Below are 25,329 nucleotides of genomic sequence, written 5' to 3'. Positions count from 1 at the left end.
TTAAAAATTGCTAAACATTGGGAATAGCAGAGCTATAAAGTTATTTCTTCTGACTTTTGAGCCGTATAGAAGTACATAGAAATTTCAAACAAAAACAGGGAAGGGGAAAGGGAAACTGACTGAGGCACACTGTCCTTCACACCCAAAGAGAAATGTCCTATTTTTTACTTTTATAGTACAGGTTTAAATGTACTAGAGAAAATCCAATATTTTTAATCTACAGTCCAGCCAATTCACAAGACTGAATGTGAATTTTTCTCTTAGAAGATTAAGGGAAGGGGAATTTATAAATATGTGTGTATGTGTATATGCTTAAATTATACTCACAGCAACATAACCGAGATTGTTTCCCCAACAGGGAATTCTAACTCAAAGCAAGTACCACTCACATGCCAAATATAAGAGCTGCCAAAGTCCATTCATTCATTTTTCTAAAACATAATGAAAATAGGCGATGCCCTAAAGACATGATGTGGGGTGGGGCAGGGGTATGCTGGCAGGGCACTGGAGCCAATCAGTGCCCTGCCCGGGGTATGGAGTGGAGGGAAGATGATGTAGATGGAAGAGCTCAGGGTGTTATGGGGGGGGGGGGGGGGGGGCAGGGAGTAAAATAAGTTTTAAAAAATCATACTCACAGGTATGAAAAATCTAGACGTGAAATACTATTAGACAATAGCCCTGTTCTGGTTTCCCATAGCTCAACTAAACAGTTTAAACAAAATTTAACCCTCATTTATAAGCAATGACATGAAATCACTTAGGGGGGAATGTAATTCCTCTTAGATGAAAATATAATTTAAATCACTAGGAAACCAGAAGCCAGCTACTAGTTACAGATTTCTAGCTAGGGCACTAAATAAATGAAGTTTTAAGTCCTTCTAAATCAACTAACAAGGCTTCCATCACCAAAACTTCTGAAATATGTTTGAGTCATATTTACCTGTGGCTACAACTCAAAATTAAATACTACTAAAAGGTTAAGTGTAATAGTACAATCCTGCCATATATCTTGACAAGACACAAAGAAAAAAATAAAGTAAATTTTTGGAAGCCAAACATTCTAAAGTTTCCGGAGTCTGTAGTAAATTGTTTTTAAAATAGCTACATGTAATATTAATACTTGTTTCCTTGAGTAACTACAAGGAACTTTGATACTAAATATTTACCATTTATCATTTCAAAAGAAATACCATACTTATAAGCAAGCTTTGCTTTCACGGTTTCTCTTCAAATGTTTCCTAGCTCAGAATAATAATGAGAAATTATATAGCTGGTAATAGTTCCATGGTAGACCTTATCTAGCTGTATCTCAAAATTCTAGCAGATTATGTTTGGCTCCAAGTAACAGAAGCATCTACCTCCATGATAAAATCCTGTCTTTCACAAAGAAGCCAATCTAACCCTTTAGCTATTTAAAACTGCAGATGAGGGGTGCCTGGGTGGCTCAGTAGGTTAAGCGTCTGCCTTTGGCTCAGGTCATGGTCCTGGGGTCCTGGGATCGAGCCCCACATCAGGCTTCCTGTTGGGAATGGTCTACTTCTTCATCTCCCTCTACCCCTCCCCCGTGCTCCTGCTCGCTCTCTCTCTCGCTCACTTGCTTTCTCAAATAATTAAATAAAATCTTAAAATAAATAAATAAATAATAAATTAAAACTGCAAATGAAAAATCACAGATGCTGACTGATTTTTATCCATTGAGAATAACTAAAAGTCACACTGTACATCATGGAATGAGTTTAACATATGCACATAATTCTCAATTAATTCACAGAATAGTAGTAATAAAAGGTCATCTGTCCAATCCTTTGTGTGCAACACTTTTGAACAGGCACCCACTTCTGGGAGGCATTTGTAAACATTCTGGTCAACAATTATGACTCCAGCACGGGTTTATTGGTTAATTTCCTTCAGTTCATATTCTTACCTAGATCCTTATTTTATTTTACTGCCTCTTGGAAGTCGTTGGAAAACCCATACAATTTCTTTCTCAAAGCATGAGACCAGTTACAAATGCCATACACAGGAGGAACACACTGACATCCAATTTTAATTTCATATACTTCAAACACCAGATTAAAAACTGAAAAATTATCAATTTGGTCTTTAGGTCACAGAAACAACTTGAACTATTCCTTTTAGTGTGCACTACAAGATAATTACAAAGTCTGAAGAAAAGCATGCTAGCTTTTAAAACACAAATGAAAAAAGAAAAAAAACAAGAAAGATCCATGCTCAACTTCCACTTCTACCATTTACTAGTTGTGATCTTGGCAAATTATTTAACTTTTATAGCCTCTCCACCTATAAAATGATTGAATTCTTCATGTCACAAGAATTAAATGAGAATATATGTAAAACACAGGAGCCCCATAAATAGTTCCAAATTCCCACCCCTTTCTCAAGTCCTTTAAACACAAACGCACATATGCTTCAAATTTCTCATCAAACCTCATATTAGACCCTAGAAGCAACTGGTAATAAAAACAGAATTTGTCACTGGGACGCCGGGCTGGCTCAGCTGGATGTGCATGATCCTCTTGATCTCTGAGTTGTGAGTTTGAGCTCCTCGCTGGGTGTAGAGATTACTGAAATAAATAAACTTAAAAAAAAAAAAAAAAAAAATCAAACCCCCATTAAAAAAAAAAAAGCCACACACACAATCTGTCACAATAAGACAGAAATTGAAAAGACAACTAAATTAAAAACTGTTCTGTGTCACAAGAAGCCATCTTACTCAATGTGCCATTTACCTCAAGTAAATGGTAATCTGTTAATTTACTCTCTAAATACTAATAAAAAACATAGAAATGAGAGAATAACCACTAATGTAACTATAAAAAAATTTTTTTTAAAGATTTTATTTATTTATTTGAGAGAGAGAGAATGAGAGACAGAGAGCATGAGAGGGAGGAGGGTCAGAGGGAGAAGCAGACTCCCTGCCGAGCGGGGAGCCCGATGCGGGACTCGATCCAGGGACTCCAGGATCATGACCTGAGCCGAAGGCAGTCGCTTAACCAACTGAGCCACCCAGGCGCCCCTGTAACTATAAAATTTTAAACACATGATGAGTTGGGAAAAATAAAAGGAAAAATAAACATTAAAATAATCTACTTCTGTGTTACATTAAAATTTGGATAATACTCTAGCATAAATATGCTCAAAAAGACAAACCAATTTTTTAATACCAAGATTGGGAAGATGAGAAATTAGAAATTCACTTATGAACTTTAGAGTGCAGAATCTATAATTAAAAGTAATGAAGAAAACAGAATCTATTATAATACAAAAGAACTGGAAGACGTGCCACAAACAAATTATTTGCAAAAGATACATCTGGATAAAGGACGATTATGTAAAATACATAAAGAACTCTTAAAACTCAACAATAAGAGGGGCACCTGGGTGGTTCAGTCAGTTAAGCATCTGCCTTCAGCTCAGGTCATGATCCTGGGGTTCTGGGATCGAACCCCAGGTCAGGCTCCCTGCTCAGCAGGGAGTCTGCTTCTCCCTCTCCCTCTGCCCCGACCCCCCACTTGTGTTCATTCACTCGCTCTCTCTATCAAATAAAATCTTAACAAAAAACAACAACTTAATAAGAAAACAACCTGATTAAAAAATGGGCCAAAGACTTAACAAACACCTCACCAAAGAAGATAGATGGCAAACAAGCATATGAAATGATATTCTACATATGTCACCAGGAAAATGCAAATTAAAACATCAGTGAGATACCACTACACACCTATTAGAATGACCAAAATCTGGATCATCAACAATACCAAATGCTGGCCAGCATGTAGAACAACAGAAACGCTCATTCATTGCTAGTGGGAATGCAAAATGATACAGCCACTTCGGAAAACTTCGGCAGTTACTTCCAAAACTAAACGTAATCCTACCATCCGGTCCAGCAATCATGCTCCTTGGCATTTACCCAAAGGAGTTGAAAACTTAAGTCAACACAAAAACCTGCAACACAGATGTTTATAGCAGTTTTATCCATAACTGCCAAAACTTGGAAGCAACCAAGATGTCCCTTAGTAGATGAATGGATAAACTGGTATATTACGCAATGAAATATTATCCAGCACTAAAAAGAAATGAGCTATCAAGTCATGAAAAGGTTCCATGGAATAACCATAAATGCATATTACTAAGTAGAATAAGCCAATCTGAAAAGACTACTACTACCACTGTATGATTCCAGGTATGTGACATTCAGGAAAAAACAAAACTGTGGAGACAGTAAAATGATCTGTAGTTCCTAAGAGTGAGGGTGAGAAAAAGATGAATAGGGACAGCACCAAGGATTTTTTTGAGCACTGAAAATAATCTGAATGATATAATAATGGATATATGTAATTATACATTTGGCCAAACCCACAGAATGTATAACATCCTAAGAAAAAAAGCCCTAAGGAAAACCATGAACGTTAAGTGGTTATGATGTGTCAGTGTAGGTTCATCCTTGGTTAAAAAAAGAAAAAAGTACCACTCTGGTCAGTGATGTTGATATGGGGGGAAGCTATGAATGTGTGGGAGCAGAGAGGTGTATAGAAAAATCTCTGTATTTCTCTCTCAATTTTGTTATAAATCTAAAACTGCTCTAAAAAAATTAAGTCTAATGAAGGAAAAAAGAGAATATTGTATTATTGACACTTGATTCCCAGCACAGAAAAAGATTTTCCAAAAACATAACAAAGGATTATTAATTTTGCTTTGAAGAATTTATGAAATTGATTATGGGAGTAAAGCACCTGGAAGTAGGCAAACTATCAAAAGACAAAAGAGAATATATAATTTATTATTAAGTATATGGGGAAAGTTCTTAAGAAATAAATATAAAGCAATGAGAAATTCTTAAAATAATAGTACTGATAAATAAAACAGCTCTCACTTGGGGCACTGAAAATATACATGAGCATCTCTCTTTTGGAAACAATCTGACTGTAGAAAATATTTAAGTGCATAGCCTTAGAAAACCAATAATTACATTCTGAAATTTAATCCTAAAAAATTAGGTGTAAATAGTGAAATCCGAGGTATTAATTTGTATTTTGTTCACAAGGCAATAGGTAGATTCCTTTCCCCCACTCCAAAGCCATTGTCTCAAGGTCTTTTGTGTTATTTTATTTATTTATTTATTTATTTATTTGACAGAGACAGAGACAGCGAGAGCAGGAACACAAGCAGGGGGAGTGGGAGAGGGAGAAGCAGGCCTCCCGCCGAGCAGGGAGCCCGATGCGGGGCTCGATCCCAGGACCCTGGGATCATGACCTGAGCCGAAGGCAGTCGCTTAACCAACTGAGTCACCCAGGCGCCCAAGGTCTTTTGTGTTATTTTAGAACCAACAGTTAGAAGACAAGCCCCAGGCCCAAAGAGAGAAGTTCAGCTGGACTGTACTAGAGAGGGAGGGGATGGAAAGAATGAAGAGTTGAAGAGGTAGAAACTGGGGGAAAACAAGGGGCTTAAAGGATTCACCCAGATCAAGATCAATACCCCTGCCCCCAAGCCCACTGGGAGTGGCATATGGAAGAAGAGGATGGTGGTGCAGTGGGGGTAAGAGAGACACAATGACGGTTAAGAACTTTGTTTTAAAAAATTCTGTGAAAGATCCTACTACTCAAGGTTATCTGTAAGTTGGCCTTCAAAAGAACCTTCCAGGCTTATATAAATAGCATGTCATTGATAAACAGTGTAGATGGAAAACTGGAAAGCCTTTTCCTGATAGTGTTCTAGAATGTATGCAGCTATCCAAAGACTGGGGGAAGAAGGAGTTGTACAGGGGAATAATGACCAACAAAATTAGGTGAGGTCACAACACAACATATTAAATTTTAGTAAAATGGGAATATATTTCACAGTTACAATCTTACAGACAAGACTCAGATCTATTGTATATATAAGAGAAAACGTAACTTAAAACAACAATTGGGGGTAAATCGTGGTGTTTCTGCATAAGGAACTGCTGTTAAACACAGCTGTAAAAAATGTTAATACTAATTCCTATGTACCAATGAATTATAAAATGGCACATACGAGGAGTTTAATAAATAGTTGTTGAATAAATATAAAACCCATCGTAGGGGAGAGAGAAAAGGAAAATATTCCACACTGATACACTGGCATTGTCTTTTAGTGATAGAACTTTAGTGGAGTTATTTTGGTTTCTATTCTTCCCTGTCTTCTAAGATGTCTCTGACTATATATTACTTCCATAACAGGAAAAAAAAAAAATTAGGAAGTAATTCCCTTTAAATGCATTTAAGAATTTCCTATATTTTCAAAACATCTTTGGTATGCTCTAGAACAGACAAATGAAAATTTAAATAAAGGAAGAAGATTTAAGTTATCTCGAGTGGGTAGGAAGTAAAAAAGCACACTAAAGCTGTTTCTCCTATAGTTTAGTCAATATACAAAGAACTTTCCTCAAAGATCTTTCAATGTACTAATACTTGGCTCTTAAAAACTGTATCAGCACAGGGGCGCCTGGGTGGCTCAGTCGTCAAGTGTCTGCCTTCGGCTCAGGTCATGATCCCAGGGTCCTGGGATTGAGCCCCACATCAGGCTCCCTGCTCCGCAGGAAACCTGCTTCTCCCTCTCCCACTCCCCCTGCTTGTGTTCCCTCTCTCGCTGTCTTTCTCTCTCTCTCTGTCAAATAAATAAATAAAATCTTAAACAACAACAACTGTATCAGCACAGTAACACTGTTCTAAAAACAAACTACTGATTTAAAATATTCTGACCATGCCCAAAATCATGAGAGGAGTGAATGAACTTTCTGCAAATCTCTGAACAAAGACTGAGAGTGAAAAAATTAATCAGCTTTGCAATATATCAACCATGACTTTTAAATTTCTGTTCAGAGTGATCAAATGCATCAATGACCAGTTTCCTAAACGCAGTTGTAACTAAATGTTAGCATTTGTGGGCCAAACATTCTAATTGATTCTCTCTTGAGAATTAAAAAGAAATACACAGTCAAGTAGGAATTCAAGTGTTACATACTCTAAGATCAAAATGTTAGTTCTGAAACTGGTATCACAATTCCATGTGCAGTAGTAGTACAAAGTCTCAAAAACAATTATGACAGTGTACAAATAATACATATTTTTATCTAAAATTTCTAACTTTTAACATAAGAAATGAGTTTTTGTGAGGTAAATCAGGCAAATTATGCCACTATACAAAACAACCACAACTATGGGAACACATAACCCAATTACGATTACAGTATACAACAGTATTTGTTGTTTTGATCTAAACACTTCAAATTTTTAAATGGGAAAATGCTTTTGCTATGCAATAAAACAGGCAAACTGCCACCATACAGTATGATCACACTATAAAAACTAAAATCAAACACACAGAAATTAGACTGTTAGAAATGGTAACAAGGCTTATCTTTGGATGAAGGGATTCACTGCAGGTCATTTTTATTTCATTTTTTCCTCTAATTTCCTAATTTTTATATCGAGAATATATTACTTCTATAAATTTTCTTCTTAAAAATCTTTTTTGTGTGTGATTTAAGGATGATCACAAAACCTAAGCTAGAAACAAGTGAAGTTATAACCTAGATAATGGGAGTCAAAATCAAATTACCATTTTCTAAACAATGACTATCAAAAGGACCTTCTACAAAAGGAAAGTAGGCTTCTGTGGTTATTAAATTACCATCTAGATTTTGAAAAGCATTACCCTGGCATCTCAGATATTTTACAATTTTATTAAAATAAAGCACTTAGAGATATTTTCACTAATCTTTTCACGCTTATTTACTGTACAGGAGAACTAGCCACAAATTAACTATTTTGGAAAAAGTTAACATAAATAAACTACAAATATTATCGATATCAAAAATCAACTTAACCTTTTCCTCAATATTAAAATATGAATATAGGCACTAAATTGGTTAACAAGTTTAAGGAGACACAATGGCCAGAAATAATTAAAGAATATAAATAAAGCAGCAAGTTTACACATTTAGTATATATCCAAACATGTATTAGCAGTTCATGTGAAATAAGAGCATTTACCAAATATTTCAAGATATTTGCAATTTCAAAATAAAATCAGGACAGTTTATATCACTTGTTTTCCTTTAAGGCTAAAAAGTGCATCATATCCCCAAAGCAACAGCGGAAAGAATGTCAAAGTAAAAACAGTAAATTAATTTTAAAAATTTTAAAAGAGTACCACTGCCAGAGAGGAAGATATTAGAGGAAAGGAAGGCAGCCCTGCTGCAGTGAGAAGGGTCGCAAGAGGGGACTGCAGTCCAGGGGAGCTAAGAGATTATATTCATATGCATGTTTTTACTCTCAACACTTCTGACAAATGCGTGGTGTTTCTCACACCACCAACAAATTTTTCAATTCTCCAGAAGTCATTCCTGACACTACCTGAAGTTAGTGCAAAGCATTAAGGGCTCAGTCCCACAAAAGTGCCCCCACTTGAGATGATAGCTGGAAGTCCCAGTATAGCTGCCACCTATACTTCTGACCAACATGCTATAGATCGGAGTTCCCATGACCCCCTCCTCACATTTGATAATTCGCTTGAATGGCTCAAAGAACTCTAATGGTTTACTTACCAGTTAATGCTTAAGGATGCAATCTAAGGCCAGCCAGATGGAAGACACACAGGGCAAGATATCACTGTGGAAATTCCAAGAAGTTTAGGAGCTCTGGGTCAGGAGCCAGGGGCAAAGATCGAATATATATTTATTATGCCACTTCTACATGAACAGAACTATGCAAATTCGTCCATATATTTAGCAAGATGAGAACCAAGTTTCTCACTACTGGAGAAGAGAAGCATACATGTAGGAAAAGGGGAAAGCTATAATGAACTCTAAGTTCAATTGGAATTAGATCTATCAATGTGAACTTGTGGCTTCCAATATATACAGAGAGATATAAATATATACAAATATGGGGTGCCTGCGTGGCTCAGGTCATGATCCTAGGGTCCTGGGATCAAGCCCGGAGTCGGGTTCCCTGCTCAGACGGGGAGCCTGCTTCTCCCTCTCCTTCTGCCCCTCCCCCCTGCTCATGTGTGCTCTTTCTCTTGCTCTGCTCTCTCAAATAAATAAAATCTTAAAAAAAGAAGTATACACATACACACAAACACACGTATATACACAGACGCACAAACATTCATGCATACATATATAAATACTTCCTAACTCTTCACTAAAAAATCTGGGAACAGTGATGCCCCAGTAGCCATGAGTACACATTGCTTTCTGAATCTTGTTCTATACTGTAAGGAACCTGTTTCCCCTATACCAGGGCCAGGGTGGGGAAAGAACATCTTGTGCAGAAAATAAGGATATCATCAAAAAACGATAGGGACATGTTAATAAAAAGGACACAGAAGGCAGCTTCTGGCCCAATTCGGGACAACTGTTGAGTATTTCATAGTAAAAAGGTTTTCTGAGGTTATTAGTGTATCTATCACATAAAGACAAGAGGAAAAAAATTCTGTTGTGTAATAGTTAGCTAAGTACTGGTTGTTAAAGAAGTCATCTTGTGAAAAGGGCTAAGGATGACAGATGTTTAAAACATTCAACTAAAATAAGATACTTAAGCAGAGTACATATTCAGTAAGATCTGTGAAACCCTGTAATAGTGGCATTTACGGCAAATATGGAAGCTTCCCTTCTATCCTTGTAAGAGGCATAGAACATGGTCAAGATTCTCCCCAGAAGAATATCACTATGCCCCACCCCCTCCACTTATGTTGGGGGGGGGGGCCGGGGGGCAGAATCTAGAGACAAAGAAGCTGGTACAGATGCAACACAGACAATTTGTCCACCAAAAGTAGTATCTAAACTAGCACCTCCATGTAATAGGGTGCCTGGTCAGGCAGAACTAATATTTAAGTTGAGAGTCTACCATTTTAAAATTGCTGGTAGCTTTTTTTTGTCTAGGCAGAAAAGAGCAATGCACCTGAGTGTCACCTTCTTTGTTCTGGGAAGAACCACTTAAGTGGCCCTTCTCAGTAATGTCATTGAAGCAAACAGATATCTTATGCCCTAGAGAAGGTATATACCAGGCTCTATTTTTGACTTGATAAAAGCATCCCTACCAATAATATTAAATGGTACCGAGTTAAGAGAAAGTGTGTAGAAATATACACACAAAAAAAAGGCTCTTGGTAATAAGCATGCAGACTCCAAGGCCTTCCCTTTTAAATTTACTGTTACTAGAAATGGCCCTGAATGACATGGTCCACGGGCTGGAAAGTTTCCCCCATCCTCAACAACCACAATAATGCAACTTACCTTGAAGGAAGAGAGAATGAAAGCCTAAACCTATGCCTAGGATGAAAGAGGGAAGCTGAAAACCCCTACAGACCCAGTTACTCTAAACAAAACAAGAACATTTTGAAAAATTTCCATACTGTGAGGTGAGATCTTATGTGCCCAAGTCTGGATTACCCCTGGTATAACAGGGTAAGGAATTGTCTGACTTCAAAGAACCATTTTAGTCTAAAGAACATCCAGGAATCCAGGCCTATGGGATGATATGTTTATTAGTCTGTCCTGGTGTATACATAGGCCAATAATATCAACTGATACACTTTAAGTGTTTTACTAAATTAATAGAAGTCTTGATACTTCAAGAAGAAAATCTCATTTATCTGGAAATCTTACTTGAGGTAACATCTTAGTCCCATAACAATGCTGAATAAATTAAACGTTCCATAGGATTTCAAAACATAATTATGTAATTTAAATGAGATTTCTACTTGGAGCTCATACAAACAAGAAAGCCAAATCCTTCTCAATAGCATTTGTAATATGTCAAAGTACACAGTGGGGGGGAAAAAAAAGGTAAGAAGATTTTTTTTTAAATCAAGGAAAAAAGTCAGCATCAAGAGCTAACCTAACAAACTTTAATTTCAATCTCCAAAATAAGTAAAACTAAGTCCTATGGAAGTTATACAATAACAATTAACATGTTGATCTATTTGTTAAGTACTCCAATATCCTTAATTCTGTTTTCCTGGTTGAGTAAAAAATAGCATTGGTACCTAACAATTTTAGGAATTTAGGAATTTAATTAATTTTTACTAACAATGTAATACTTGAAAATGAACAGTCTTTACAGAAGTTGCTAAAGACCACTGACAAAAATCCTACTAACGCTACAGCCATTCAATCTGTCTCTATTAGATGGAAATTTGATACACACAGACCACAGAAATAATACCGCTTTACCTTAAATAAGTCTAAACAGAACATCCTGTGATAACCAATGAATGTAAATAGCATCTAAAAAACTCTGAACACACCAAGAAGTTAATTAAAAAGACCCTACCATCTCCCTCCTTATAGAATCTACATATAAATACTGGCTAAAAGAACATTTAAATAGAGATTTATTTCATGAAGTGTAATATAAAGGTGTAAGATGCTCAATGATGAATTATAACTGCTAAACAGAGCAAAAGGACTTAGAATTCCACAAGAATTCAAACTCTTCTTCCTGGTTTAACTGAAGTAATGTGCAGTGGAAAGAACAAGATATACCATGATCTTAAATAAGTTATTAAACCTGAGTTAGTTTCTTCAAATATAAAATTAAGAAAATATCTGCCTTGTACTGTGCCTGTTGCAAAAAAAGGCTCTCATTAGATAGGTATTAGTGATTACTAATACCTTTCCAGCTTAATTAGCAAGGAACACTTTGCAAAAAAAAGGCCTGAAGAAAGGTATGCAGTATTTAGGGCTTTTGTTACAGAAAAGTCCATTTTTACCACATTCTAGAAACAGTATAGTAATTCAGAATCTTTCTTGTAACAAAATTTTATTTGAAATCTTGCTGTTTCCTCAAGTGACACACAAAGATGGGTCATTTCAGAGAGATGCTCACTTTTGAAGTATATATCACCATACTATTATGTAAATGAAACATGAAGGCCAGAGATCATAGGAGAGAAACAAACTCTCTTTAACCAGAACATTACTTCCAATGAGTATTCTGGTAAGTATTCTGGACACTAGTTGATAAATAGCATGAAGTATGAAAACTTATTTGGACTAAATCTAACTATCCACAAAAAATAACCAAAACTAAAATAATTAGCTTAGAACAGACCCTTAAGATAGGTACTGAGGCAGAGAAAATACTTTTTCAATGCTTCAAGTTTTAAAGCCCTTTCCTTGCTTATCTATCCATCTCATCCTTGATCATGCCTTCTACTTAGCCAATCTTTCTTGCCCCATACTCATTTAAACTTGTCTAAATAAAAGAAATAGTCCTTAACCTTCCTCAGCCATTCCCTTAAATCCACTACAAATTTTCCACTATTCTCAAACTGTAAGATCACCAAATACCTGGAACAAATGTGACATAATGTTTATCTGTTAATTCTGCATGTATACGTGAGTTTGTGATAACATCCTTTGTATAGCTTTTCCAAAAAAGGAACTATTTTACTTTACTAATTCAGAATAATTTTTAAAATACGTAACAAGTTATAAAAGCAATACACTATGTGTGTGTGTGTGTGTGTGTGTATTTTAAGAGGTGGGGGGGGCGTGGTGGAGGCGCAGAGGGAGAGAGAGAATCTTAAGCAGGGTCCACACCCAGTACACAACAGACCTCACAATCCTGAGATCATCACCTGAGCCAAAATCAAGAGTCAGACACTTAACTGAGCCACCCAGGTGCCCCCACACTGTATGTTCTTTATGGTGTGTAAACTGTATCTAAATCAAGCTGTTAAAAACACACACACACACACACACACACACAAGTCAACCCAAGATCTAGATACATGTTCCAATAGAATTTCCCCCAATGATAGAAATGCTCTTTATCTGTGCCATCCAATACAATAGGCACACATGGCTTTTGAGCACTTGAAATGTGGCTAGTGTAACTGAAGAACTGAGTTTTTAAATTTTATTCCATTTTAATTAAGTTAAATAGCCATAGGAGGCTAGTGAACAATACATAAATCTAGGATGTTACCAGTGACTTCCATCCACCCTTGCTCACCACACCCCCTCTTAGATAATCCTGAATTTATTAATGACTTCTTAATAGCCAAATACAATAAATTTCCAAAGCCTAACTAATCTCTACAACTCTTTTCTAGTCCTTCTAAAATCTATTCTCCAAAATTACTACTATGCAAACTGGACTTCTCTACTATATTCCTTTCTTAAAATTTTATTCCCTTGATTCAGCCATTCTTCTAGCATTCTATTTAGTCCAACCCCTGGGCTCTTTTTTTCCATTGCCCACCCATTAATTATTCCTATTCTGCCCCAGGAAAATTATCCTCCCCTGGCTCTTCCTCTATTTTTCTCTATATATTTATATATATCCTCTCCCTCGATGATTTCATGTACTTGCATTATTTCAGCTATGACTAACATAGACATTTGGGAATCTTGGACCTATTCTTCGAGCTCCAGTAATATATCCAACTGCCTACTGAACTTCTTCCTGGAGGTTTCACAAGTACCTCAGGCTTAACATGTCAAATTGAATGTATCTCCATAGCCTTTCCCCTCCCCCAAAAAAACAACACCCCTAATTCTTTCTTATTCCTTCCCTCAGTTGACAGCACAATCAGATCCCTACCCTTTTATCTGTGCTTCATTTTTCCTCCAAATGCCAATTCATCACCAAACACTGAATATTTTATCTCTGAAATATTTAAAGATTCCTTTTCTCTACTACTGCCCTCATTCAGGCTGTAGAAATCTCATACTCATACCCCAGCTAAACTCTACACATACCTTGTACTCCTTAAATCCATTCTCCACAATTACTACTATGCAAATCTACTTACCTTTTTTTTTTTTTATAATTCTTTAGTTACTCTCCACTGCCTATAGCTGAGTATTTGTGTGGGAGGGGTGTGCGGAACGTTCAAAGAGCATGTAAATATAAATATGATAATGATGTTTAGGAATTCTTCAACACGTTAAAGAGATGACCTGTGCATTTCCCAAATTTATCTTAACCCACAATGACATGCCCAGTCCAAGTAAGGAGAGTATCCACACAGAGATGGATATCAGGTTATTTAGCACAAAACTACTGGCCATTACAATGATCTTGTTAGGGACACCGGTTGGCTCAGTCAGTTAAGTGGCTGCCTTGGGCTCAGGTCATGATCCCAGGGTCCTAGGATTGAGTTCTCCATCAGGCTCCTTGCTCAGCAGGGAGCCTGCTTCTCCCTCTCTCTGCTCCCCGCCCCCGCCCCCAAGCTTTCTCTCGCTCACTGTCTCTCTCTCTCAAATAAATAAATAAAATCTTAAAAAATAATAATAAGATGATCCTGTCATTATTCCAAGCAAGCTGTTTACTTCTATTAATAGAGAAAATGTGCACATCAATAATGATTTGATTTACTAATTAGTTTCACCTCTGTTTGGTTTATATATTAGTTTGTGTTTAATTAACACAAGACCATCCACCATGCACATACTGACCAAAAAAAAAAATCATCTGTCTCCAAGAAGCTGAACCTTGGCCGCATAAAAGATAATTATTTCTACAGAAATACTGTGGTTTTTCTTAACTAACCTGAATATGATGATTATACCAACTAGATTCTAAACACTTCTTAAAATTATTCCTAAATTCTTAAATTTCTTAAGTATTCTTGAATTTGGGGCACCTGGGTGGCTCAGTCGGTTAAGCAACTGCCTTCGGCTCTGGTCACGATCCCAAGATTCTGGGATCGAGCCCTGCATCGGGCTCCCTGCTCCACGGGGAGCCTGCTTCTTTCTCTCCCTCTGCCTGCTACTCCCCTTGCTTGTACTCTCCCTCTGTCAAATAAATAAAATCTTTAAAAAAAAAGAATTCTTGAATTCCTAGAAAAATTGTATTTGCTTTTGTGATGACAATTTACCTGAGGATTCCTTCCTAAAAATCATGAAGCACATTCATTTAGTATAGCACACTTAATTAATATGTCAATCTTGCAATGCCAAGATTCAAGTCACGATGTCAAAAAGCAAATTCATTATGAAAGCCCATTTGAGGGGCGCTTGGGTGGCTCAGCCAGTTAAGCGCCAACTGGTAATTTTGGCTCAGGTCATGATCTCAGGATTGTGAGCTAAGTTGAGTGCTGGGCACGGACTCTGCTTAAGATTATCTCCCTCCCTCTGCTCCCCACTCTAAAAAAAGAAAAAAAAAAAGAGCCCATCTGAAAAATCTAAATTAATATAAATTAGGGTGGAGATATGATCACGTCAATCACAAAACCAAGCAAATTACTGACATCATTCTTCTCATGTAGAATATCAATAACCAACCTTTTAAAAAGTACACACAATATTAAGTATACCACCTGATAAAGACACCATCCTCTCCCAAATAAAAACACTCTTAAGAAGAGCTTCTGGCAACTTCTCTTCAGTCTGAAAAGCTGCTCCCCTTTGTCTTAAGATTTGATAAAATTCCTAAAATTGAAAAACCAAAAAGCTCCTAAAAGCCAACTTTATTTTTTCTAACTAGAAACTTTATTTTATTTTTTACTAATTTTTATTTGGATTAATCCAGTTGAGGTCAATTAGAAAAGGGTGGGGATAGAGGAGAGAATCTGTGTAAATATTAGAATCTGGATGAGTGCTATTCTCTTCCAGATTTTAAAAATTTTGCTTTTTAACTTTTACAGAGCTAAACAAAGTAGTGAACAAAGCAATTATATCGTTCCAATGTAGCTTATTAACTCAAACATTATAATTCCAGTGCCTTTTCCCTAATTTTCTATTGCATGTCTTAAAGCCCAACTTTAAGAAGTTTAAAATATCCAACCAATTTGTAACAAGTGACAACATAAGGTCTTTAAAAAATAGATTTTTTTAGGGGCACCTGGGTGGCTCAGTGGGAAGCCTGTTTCTCCCTCTCCCACTCCCCTTGCTTGTGTTCTCCCACTCCCCCTGCTTGTGTTCCCTCTCTGTCAAATAAATAAATAAATAAATAATCTTAAAAAAAAAAAGGATTTTTTTTTAAAGCACTATTATCCTTTTATTATCTATAACACTTTACAAAGTACCTTCACATAGTTTTTCAGTTATCTTCAACAATCCAGTTAAGTCATATTACTAATAAATCAGCATTACAGATGTAAGTTCCTTACTCAGGGTCAGATAATTGAGTAACAGAGAACCCAAATGTTCTGCCTTAGAGGTCTTTTCCATTATAGACTATTGTGTTATACTATAGTGAACTCTCCAAATACAAGATTAGAGAATCTGCTGTGGACCAAAGAGAGGCAAGGAGTATGGATAAAACAACCCTGAGATCTACAACTATTTCTAACTTAGAAAAGAACATAGTATTTATTAAAGTAATTTGAGAATCTATTTATATCTTCAAAGAGCTCAAGGACTAGTTAAGGAGACAAAGAATATAAACAATTTCGAATCATTCCAAAGAATACCATAAGAATGATCCCAAAAGGAAAAAGATCTCAGCAAATTCTGGAAGGTAATAATTCAAAAAGGCTGGCATTTTAGAAAGTGACAGGTCATGAAATTACAAAGTTAGGCAGAAGACAGGTAAAGCTAAAGAATTTCAAAGCACTGATGACAACATGTTCAACTCCAAAGATCCCCCTGTAAGAATGATAGCAACAATAACAGTTTTGCTACGTGAATTTTCAAGCGTAAGTATAGACAAATCAAACAAAATATTCACAAATATCCTCAAAGAGACAGCCTAAAAAGATGCTGTATCATCATAGTTAATACTTATGTGGCAGACCCTGTCCCAAATGTTTTATATTTACATAATTCATTCAGCTGTCACAACAACTCTATAAAGTAGATACTCTCATTACATCCCATTTTATCAATAGGAAACTAGCACAGAAGTTGCCCAAAGTGACACATCATTAGCTGGGTCAGGATTTGAATTCAGTTATGTTCTTAATGACTATGTTATACTGCAGAAAACAATGCCCTCTTCAAATCTAAATTTAGGTCATGCATGGTAAGTCTCACCTATTCCTGCACACTACAGTAGTCCTGTTAAGAAAAAAAAAAAAAAAAAAGAAAACCAAAAAATTCCTCAAATAAAATGCAAGATGCTAAAAATAAATACAAAGAACTGGTACAGCAAAACCTAGTAACTTACAAATTTTTTCATGTTATACTAACATTTTCAGAAATTATAATTTGAGCATAACCACGCTTGCTACTTTTACAGCTTTATCTAAAAAACTTAAAAACTACTAGAAAACCCAAATAAAAACTCCTATTCCCATTTTTACCAAACTTAATTTCTGGTTTTTGGTTTATCCATTCAAATTTACAATACCTCTAATTTTAATGCCAACAAAATTGGTTGTAATCAAATTTTAAAGTAATAATATAATTTGGCCCCCCCTTTAAAAAAAAAAAAGAATAATTTCCGAAAATGAGAGCTCAGTTTTAGTTGCATGTTTCCATAGAGATTAAGTAGAATGCCTTTCAAATGACCAGGATCTTGCACTAAAACCTAAATATCAAGAAATGAACTCAATCACCATACAATAGATTCCTCATTTGTTTTACACAAAAACAACCTTACACTAGGAACAACTGTGATACTTAAGATACTTAAGATGAGAAAAAAGGTAAACAGAAAAGGAAAACATTTAAATCCTTAACGCTAAGAAAAATCATTGAATCAACTTAAATATAATTCTCAATTCCTGTACCACAAAGATTACTTCCTACACCAATAAATTTACATATATTTTAAATCATACCAAACCAAAATTATGCTATTTTTAATCCCATTCTGTCTTGTTAGGAGGGAAAAAGGATTACTTCAAACAAGTTACCAATCATTCTTTAATTTGCACAGCAGCAACACCTGAGTTATCTCAATGTTGCCCATACTCATCAGTGACTCTGAGACTTTAAAATAAACAAAAAAAACTCCGAAGACCATTCCCTGAAACCTTGTTCCTGGGATTGAGAATTACTGAAGATTCTCATCCTGAAAAACAAGGAATTTGGCACAAATGTAAAAAATAAAGGCAAAAAACCCATCAATATTCAAATGGAAGATTCAGTTCAGGAGTTATTTTAAGAGCTAAAGCAAAGAAATAAATTATGGTTTCTTAATCACAGAACCACATCACATTTCTGCAGCATTGTTAAACTTTTTATAAAACATTAATAAAAACCTGGACACCTGAAACTAATATAACATTGTGTCAACTATACTTCAATTTAAAAAAAGAAAATTAAGTCCAAAAAAAATTAGTATCATATACTCATGATGAGACATGACCCTTAATTTACAAAAAAAAAAAGGAAGAAGAAGAAGAAGAAGAAGCCAGAGCAAAGCAAGTACTAAGAACACTGGAGCTTAAACAAAATTTGACTTCCCCTTCCAAGTTGATCTGGAAACAATCTCATCAATATACAAAGTGAATGTATCAAGTTATCAAGTGAACGCTAGAAGCAATTTGGGGAGAAAAGTACTTAAAGTAAAATCATTTACAAATCTGTGTATAAATACATTTTCTTTAAAAAATTATGCTACATTTCTTAAAAAACTAAGATCCTTCCATAGAAAAGCAATGTAAACTCTGCAAAGTCCAGCAATAACATTTTCTGACCAAGGCAAACTGAGTATTAAAATTTAAGGCATGTCATTTGCCTAATAAAATCAAGTAAAGAAATCTGCATCTTAAAAGATCAAAGTTAGTACTTAAGATCCTGTGGTATCAAAGTATTACCTAATATTATTTATTAGGAATTGATACTTGTTTTAATAGATAGCTATGCATACCGTGATTCTAAAAATTAGCTTGATGGAAACAAATTTGATTTGTATACCACATTCACTCATTCTCCAACCTAAAAAGCCTATTTATACATTTGAATTGATAAAATCAATACCCAAACCAAAGTATTGAATTTGCTATGATTACAGAATTCTGAAGAAATCTGATAGTGACTTCCACACCAAAATACAATTGCCTCATTTGAGATGTACTAATTAGCCATTTACTAGGCTAGAAATGTTTTAACATTTCCCAAATCATTAGATCCTAACCAGTTTTTTTTTTAAGATTCTATTTATTCATTTGAGAAAGAGAGCACTGAGGGAGAGAGAAGCAGACTCCCCGCTGAGCAGAGAGCCCAAAGAGGGTCTCAATCCCAGGACCCCGAGATCATGACCTGAGCTGAAGGCAGACATCCAACCCACTGAGCCACCCAGGTACCCCGATCCTAACCAGTTTAAAATTTGTTCTTTACCAATCTAAGCAAGTCATTTACCTGCTCCATGATTTCAGGTTCTTTATTAAAGTAAGTAGTTGGGCAGAATAACATAAGATTTCTTCCAATTTTAATACACTAAGATTTTTAACTCAACAACCGAATACAGTATTTCTCCTATCTTCCTACAAAAAATATGTATGTTAGAAGTATACTTTCATGAAAAAGCTTTGCTTTCTTCCCAATGCTTTAATAATCCCTTGACTTGTCCTTTAATTTGTATCCAAAGATTAGAACTCAAACACTCACCTAATGAATAGGTTATTAGGAAAATGTCCTGGTCAAGAAACCAAAAATACTGCCCAACTACTGCTATAAAGGATCCTGGGGCTGGGAAAATCACATTTTAAAAAACAAAAAGAAAAACTGTATAAACAGGGCCAAATGACATATGAAAGTTTCTAAACCAGGGTACCACTCAATGACCTAGGATTTATTTGGTTCTGCAGCCAAATTCTCAACAGGCTTTAAAATAATATGGTGATATTATATATAAAGCATCCGATTTTCTTTAATTTGACCATGCCCATGTCTAGACAGAGAACAAAAATCCAAAAAGCAGTGAGTTCAAAGAAAAACTGAGCTTAGACAAAATTATTATGACATTAGACAAATTGATTTTTCCCACTGTGTCATTAGTTCCAAGATAAATAAACTATCAAAAAATGCCAGGTGAGGGGTGCCTGGATGGTTCAGGTCATGATCCCAGAGTCCTGGGATCCAACTGCGCAACAGGCTCCCTGCTGGGGGGCGGGGTGGGGGTGGGGGGAGTGTCTGCTTGTCCCTCTCCCTCTGCCCCTCCCCCTCCACTCATGCTTGCTCAAATAAGTAAAATTAAAAAAAAAAAAATTCCAGGTGATTAAGGAAAATACACACATTACACTCTGTAAGTCCTCAAAGTTAAATTCAAATTGAAACTAACAAAATTAATCCATAAACTGCTCAACATTTACTTGGGTCCAGTCTTAAGAAAGTAAGGTAACCAACTAAAAAAATATATCTATAGAGCACCTATTCAAGTGTAAAACCTTAACAAAAGAATAAAATCCAGGATCAGCAGCAATAGGCACCCCTGGTACAAAAGCAGAAAAAAAAAAAAGTGTCCCCGTGTAAACAGAATTTTTGCCTGTAAACCAAAAGGAATCAGACCTAAGTTTTTGAGTATGATTGACCAATAAGAATAAATTATAGTTTGACAAGATTTTTTCAAAAAGGTCTGCACCCTTTTCAATATAAACCACCATAAAATTGAGCTTTTATTTCACAATGCCTTAGAAGTTCTACATCATTTACTGTAAAACTTAAGAAATTATTACGTTCCTAAAGAACTTGTCAGTTTTTAAGTTCACTTCCTTCCACATGTTGAGTTAACTTCCCTTCACATTCGATATGGCCTTGGTCATTTGGAAGGTGACATTCAAAGGGTTAAGTGCTAACATATTCATTCATGGATCAAATAAACTCCTAGACTATTCAGTTACTTTCATACCCTATTTTGATCCATTCAGTCCATTTTCTTGACAAGAAGAATACAGATAATGGCATTTTTCCTGTATACTGTAACTGACTTTTTCATTCAGTGGAACTCTGCTTCTTCCAACAACCTCCGTTCACTTCCGGATGCGAGCAACGTTCAATCAAACTGCTATAGGTCAAGCAACAAGTTGCCCAAACCTAGCTATTTAAAAGTAGAATATACTTGTCAACCAGAATGACACACCATTATTTACACCATGAAAACCTCCCTGAGAGGTTAAAAGCAAAGCACTTTGAGTCCTTTGGACTCTTGGAAAAGTCTGGCTTAAAAACCTTTCATAACAAGTTTAAAATAACCATAGTGACATTACAAATCTCAAAGCACACAGTTTTACATGGGCTCTTGTACTAGTCACTGTATAGTGAATGAGGTGAAGCCTTACTAGTTTTAATTTACCCTGTCAGGTAACTTCTAGCTACCAAAAGCCTTAAGCATCATCAAGTGGGACAATACCAAACACTTATTGTACCTTTCTAGTCCGAAGTCATTTATCCAGAGAAGAAAGTCTTTTTTGTAGTTTATATTAAATGCCTGTGCAATCACCAACTAAGATATATCCCAAGTAAGGTCATTCAGGAACAAGGTCGTTCTTATTTTAAAAGTACAGCTTGATCTCGGGGATGGAAACTCGCATGTAACACACCAGCAGCTCAGCAGTGCAGAGCCTCTGCTGAGATTGAAATGCACAAGGCAAGAAGACTCTGTACTTTCCTAACTCAGAAACTTTCCCACTAACTCCGAGTTTCCTGCCAGACACTAAAGCAGTAACAAGTAGGTAATGCGTTTGTACTAAGATGATTTTCACCACTCCCCCCAGTAGCCAATCTCTTTGGCTACCAATAATTCTTATCCTACCTAGGTCATGCCCCAAGTTCTAGTTTCAATCTCTTTCAAAAGTTGGCCTCCCACTCCCCCCCCCCCCCCCCCCCCGCCAGAGCGAACAGTTAAGAGAATGACTTGTAAAGGAGGAATTCGATAAACTGGCTTCACCGAGCCAAATGTAGATCCAAACCACCGTAAAATAAAGAAGTGGGGCTATACCTGCAGTTCACACCAGGCGACCTCCACTGTAGTTTCAGTGTCCAGGCCTTTGTAGACGGTCTTAAAGGAGCCTCTGCCAATTTCGATGTCAAACTTGAGAAAGCGGCCATCATTGGACATTCCCACGGCCTTGGTCTCCAGCTCTTCGATATCATCCTGTTGCTGGCTCCGTTCCTCCTGTAGCTCCTTGGCGGTGCCGCCGCCGCTGCCGCTTCTGGCCGACGGAGGCTCCTCTTTGCTCCCCACATGGTTGGGCTGGGACACTTGGCGATCTCTGCTGGTACTGCTGGGGGCAGTCGCGGCGGCAGGGCCCGCGCCGGCTGGCTCCCCAGGGGCGGCAGAGGCGGGAGGTAGCTGGGCTACCTGGGCAGCGGCGGTGGCGGTCAAGGTCTCCTCGCGGTGCGGCTCCGGCGGAGTACTCTGCGGCGCGACCGCGGAGACGGTGGGCTGGGGCAGAGAAAGGGGAAGGCCGGGCAGTTCCAGCGCAGTGGCGTTGGAGTCGCAGATGACGCTGCGGCGGAAGAAGCGGTGCTCGGTGGTGGTCGTGGTCGCGGCCGCGCCACGGCTGTCCTTGTCCATAGTGTGGCGGCGACGCCGGTACTCCTCTGTCCGGCCGGTCCCAGCGTCGGGCGCCGCGCTGCCCAGTTTCTCCCCCACCGAGGAATCGGAGCTGGAGCCATTCTTGGGGGAAGGCGCCGGCGGCGAGAGGAACAGGGAGCTCGGAGTGCTGCTCTGCTTCTCTGCGGCGCCGCCTGACATGGTCGGTCCGCAGAAGCGAGGCGAGCGGGCTCGAACTTGTGAATGAAGAGAGGGCGAGGGGCCGAGCCCGAAGAGCGGCGGAGGTGTGCGGGTCCCGCTACTAGGGCTCCCGCTCCCGGCGGGTTCGGATGCACCCGGACGGCTCCTCACTCAGCACTGACAAGCCGCCCCGAAGGAGACGCGGACCACTGGGCCCAGTTGCGGCGGCTGCTGCGGCTCACGAGGGGGCTCGTCGGCGGGCGGTCGAGGAGCTGAGCCACGGGGGTTAGCGCCTCACGGTCCGCATCCATCCTGCGGCGAGCGGCGGCCGGGAAGGCTGGAGCAGCAGAGGCGCCGCAGTCATGAGGGGCAGGGCAAGGAGCCGGCACCGAGTCGAAGCGGATGCGGTGGATGCGGCGGCGGCTCCAGGTCCCCGCCGCCGCCGCCGCTTCCCGAGCTGGGCGGGCTAGGCCCCGGGGGCGGCGGCAAAGCGAGGAACGGACGAGCACGGACTCCCGAGCGGTGGCAATCCCAGAGCCGAAGAGGGTGGGAGGGGCCGAGGAAGGCGAGGGAGGGCCGGCCCGGGGGCTCCCGGTCAGTCAGTCGGTCGCCTCCTCCCACACGCGCCCCCAGCTAGGGGGACCAGTCTCACAGGGCGCCCATCGCCCGGACGGGAAGAGCCGAAGCCTCGAAGCCTCGGTGCCTGAGGAGCGGGCCCCCCCTTCCCCGAGGCCTCCCCGCCCGCCCCGGGCCTGGCAAACCCCCGTCTCCTCCCGGGCCGGTGCCGGGGGCTGACAGAGGGAGGGAACGGTGGGGAGGGGAGGGCCGCTCACCGCGGGGCCCGAGCTCCGCGGCTTCTCTGGGCCGAGAGTAGAGGAGACCGAGAGGACTGGGTGAAGGGGGTTAGGGAGAGGAAAGAGTAGTCACCCCCACCAGGCTCCTTCTGTCACCGAAGATGGGGGTGCAGAGTGGCCGAGCGTGGAGAGCCGCGTCCGCCGGGGAAACTCTCCGCGCTAAATGGCGCCGGGAGTCTGAAGCCTCCACACAGCCCGCTCGGACCCCGCCCCCCGCCGCCCGGGGCGCCCCACCCCCACCCGGCTCTCGGGGCTCTCGCGCAGGCGTGCTAGTACCGAGGCTCCCTGGGATTTGTAGTTCTTGCCTGTGAAGCATGAAAGGGATTGGGGAGGAGGGAGCCTACGACTTCCGTGATGCTCTGTGGTTGCTTTAGCCTGATGCCTCATGGGAGTTGTAGTTTTCTTTGGAAACCGCCCCTTCTGGAAGGCTGATGGGAGCGTCACCGTGGGTCGCTAAACCCCATCCTTAAGTCAACGCTAGCTAGGAAAATCATTATTTAGCGTTTAATTGTGGAAAAAGGGCCGGAAGAAAAAAAAGAAGAGGGAGGCAGGACGAGAGGAGAGACTCCCGTCATGCACTGCTGAGGCGAGAGAGCGCTAAGAGGTTGCCATGCAATGAAAGATGATCTGTTGTTCATCTTTAATGGAGAGAGCCGCAGTAGTGTTGAGTGTAGGGGTGTGGGAGTGGAGGAGGAAAGCAAGCAAAGAGAACCAGAACCTGAGCTCAGAGAGCCAGAGGGGCTGAAGACTCCTTCCCTAGGGTAAAAGAAATTTTGTGAAAATTGTGCATGGGATTAATAGTGATGAAATGGGTTGCAGAAGGAGACAGGGAGTGTTACCTCCTCTCCTCTTCCCTTCCATAACAGTTAAGGCCACACTCTCAGCTCGAGCCCCACGATAGACAGTCTGGCTCTCAAAGATGGGCTGCCTTCCTGAAATCCAGGAGCATATTGAATCCTTTGCTATGCCAGAAAAAAATTAAGGGTGCGGTGAGCGAGGATTCGAGAATAGAGAGGGTCCACGTGTCTTTGCGTCTTTTACCACAAACTTGAGAGAGCCGAGTTGACTTTTGCTATGTAGTCGATTGAGCTTAATTTCCATCTTTCATTTGCCTGAGGGCTTAGTAAAACAACATCCCCTTTCTCTAGAGGTACATGAATGTACACATGTAATTTATACCGTGGCTTTGGACTTAGAGGAAATCTAGATCCATGTAGTTCACAGTAATGGAATGCTTTCCTTGAAAGCATCCTTAGGCTCTCCGAACCCCTTCGCTCCTCGCAACTACTCAAGATTGTACAGGTGATGAGCACCAGGGGGCACCAGACAGAGTGGGAAGCCAGACCAGTCAGATGGCAGTTAAAAGTCTTAGCCCACCGGGTAAGAGCGGGAAGATCTTAAACGTAAGCAACCGCATTAGAGCGTCCATAGGCTCCTGCCTCTCATCAGCGCCCGCTATAGAACGAACTCAGAAGCACACTTCCTAACCGAGCGCCCCACTAAGAGTTTGAGTAGTTTGGAAGCAACTTGACAGAAGATTCGTTAGCACCAGTTTCCTAGAAAATGCCCACAACCTACCGGGATGAACTCCACCTAGAGAAGATTTGCTATATAATTTATATGATACGTAAAATAGTTACACTGTTTTCAATTTTTCCTCAAAAGCTACACTTTTAGGTTTACAAAAAAGTTGGTTTTAAAAACAAAGGTTGTTAGGTTTCATGGAGCTAACAGATTATGAGCACTTTAAAATATGAATTCAGGGGCGCCTGGGTGGCTCAGTTGTTGGGCGACTGCCTTCCGCTCAGGTCATGATCCAGGGTCCTGGCATCGAGTCCCACATCGGGCTCCCTGCTCAGCGGGAAGCCTGCTTCCCCTCTCACACTCCCTCTGCTTGTGTTCCC

At 39.3% G+C, this 25,329-nt stretch overlaps 1 protein-coding gene across 1 annotated transcript in view; it reads right to left on the bottom strand.

Annotated features, from left to right (window-relative positions):
• The window catches only part of WNK1 (WNK lysine deficient protein kinase 1), a 143,500-nt gene extending 120,576 nt beyond the window's left edge, over nucleotides 1-22,924 (bottom strand). Inside the window, 1 exon segment of the mRNA XM_021690700.2 lies at nucleotides 21,834-22,924. Coding sequence (XP_021546375.1) covers nucleotides 21,834-22,592 — 759 coding nt within the window. The 5' untranslated portion in view covers nucleotides 22,593-22,924.
• Nucleotides 22,925-25,329: the final 2,405 nt, after the last annotated feature.

This window comes from Neomonachus schauinslandi, chromosome 5 (assembly GCF_002201575.2).
Source record: "Neomonachus schauinslandi chromosome 5, ASM220157v2, whole genome shotgun sequence".
NCBI classification, from domain to species: domain Eukaryota; kingdom Metazoa; phylum Chordata; class Mammalia; order Carnivora; family Phocidae; genus Neomonachus; species Neomonachus schauinslandi.
Note: the sequence above shows the minus strand (reverse complement) of the source record. Positions and strands in the feature narration are given on the sequence as shown.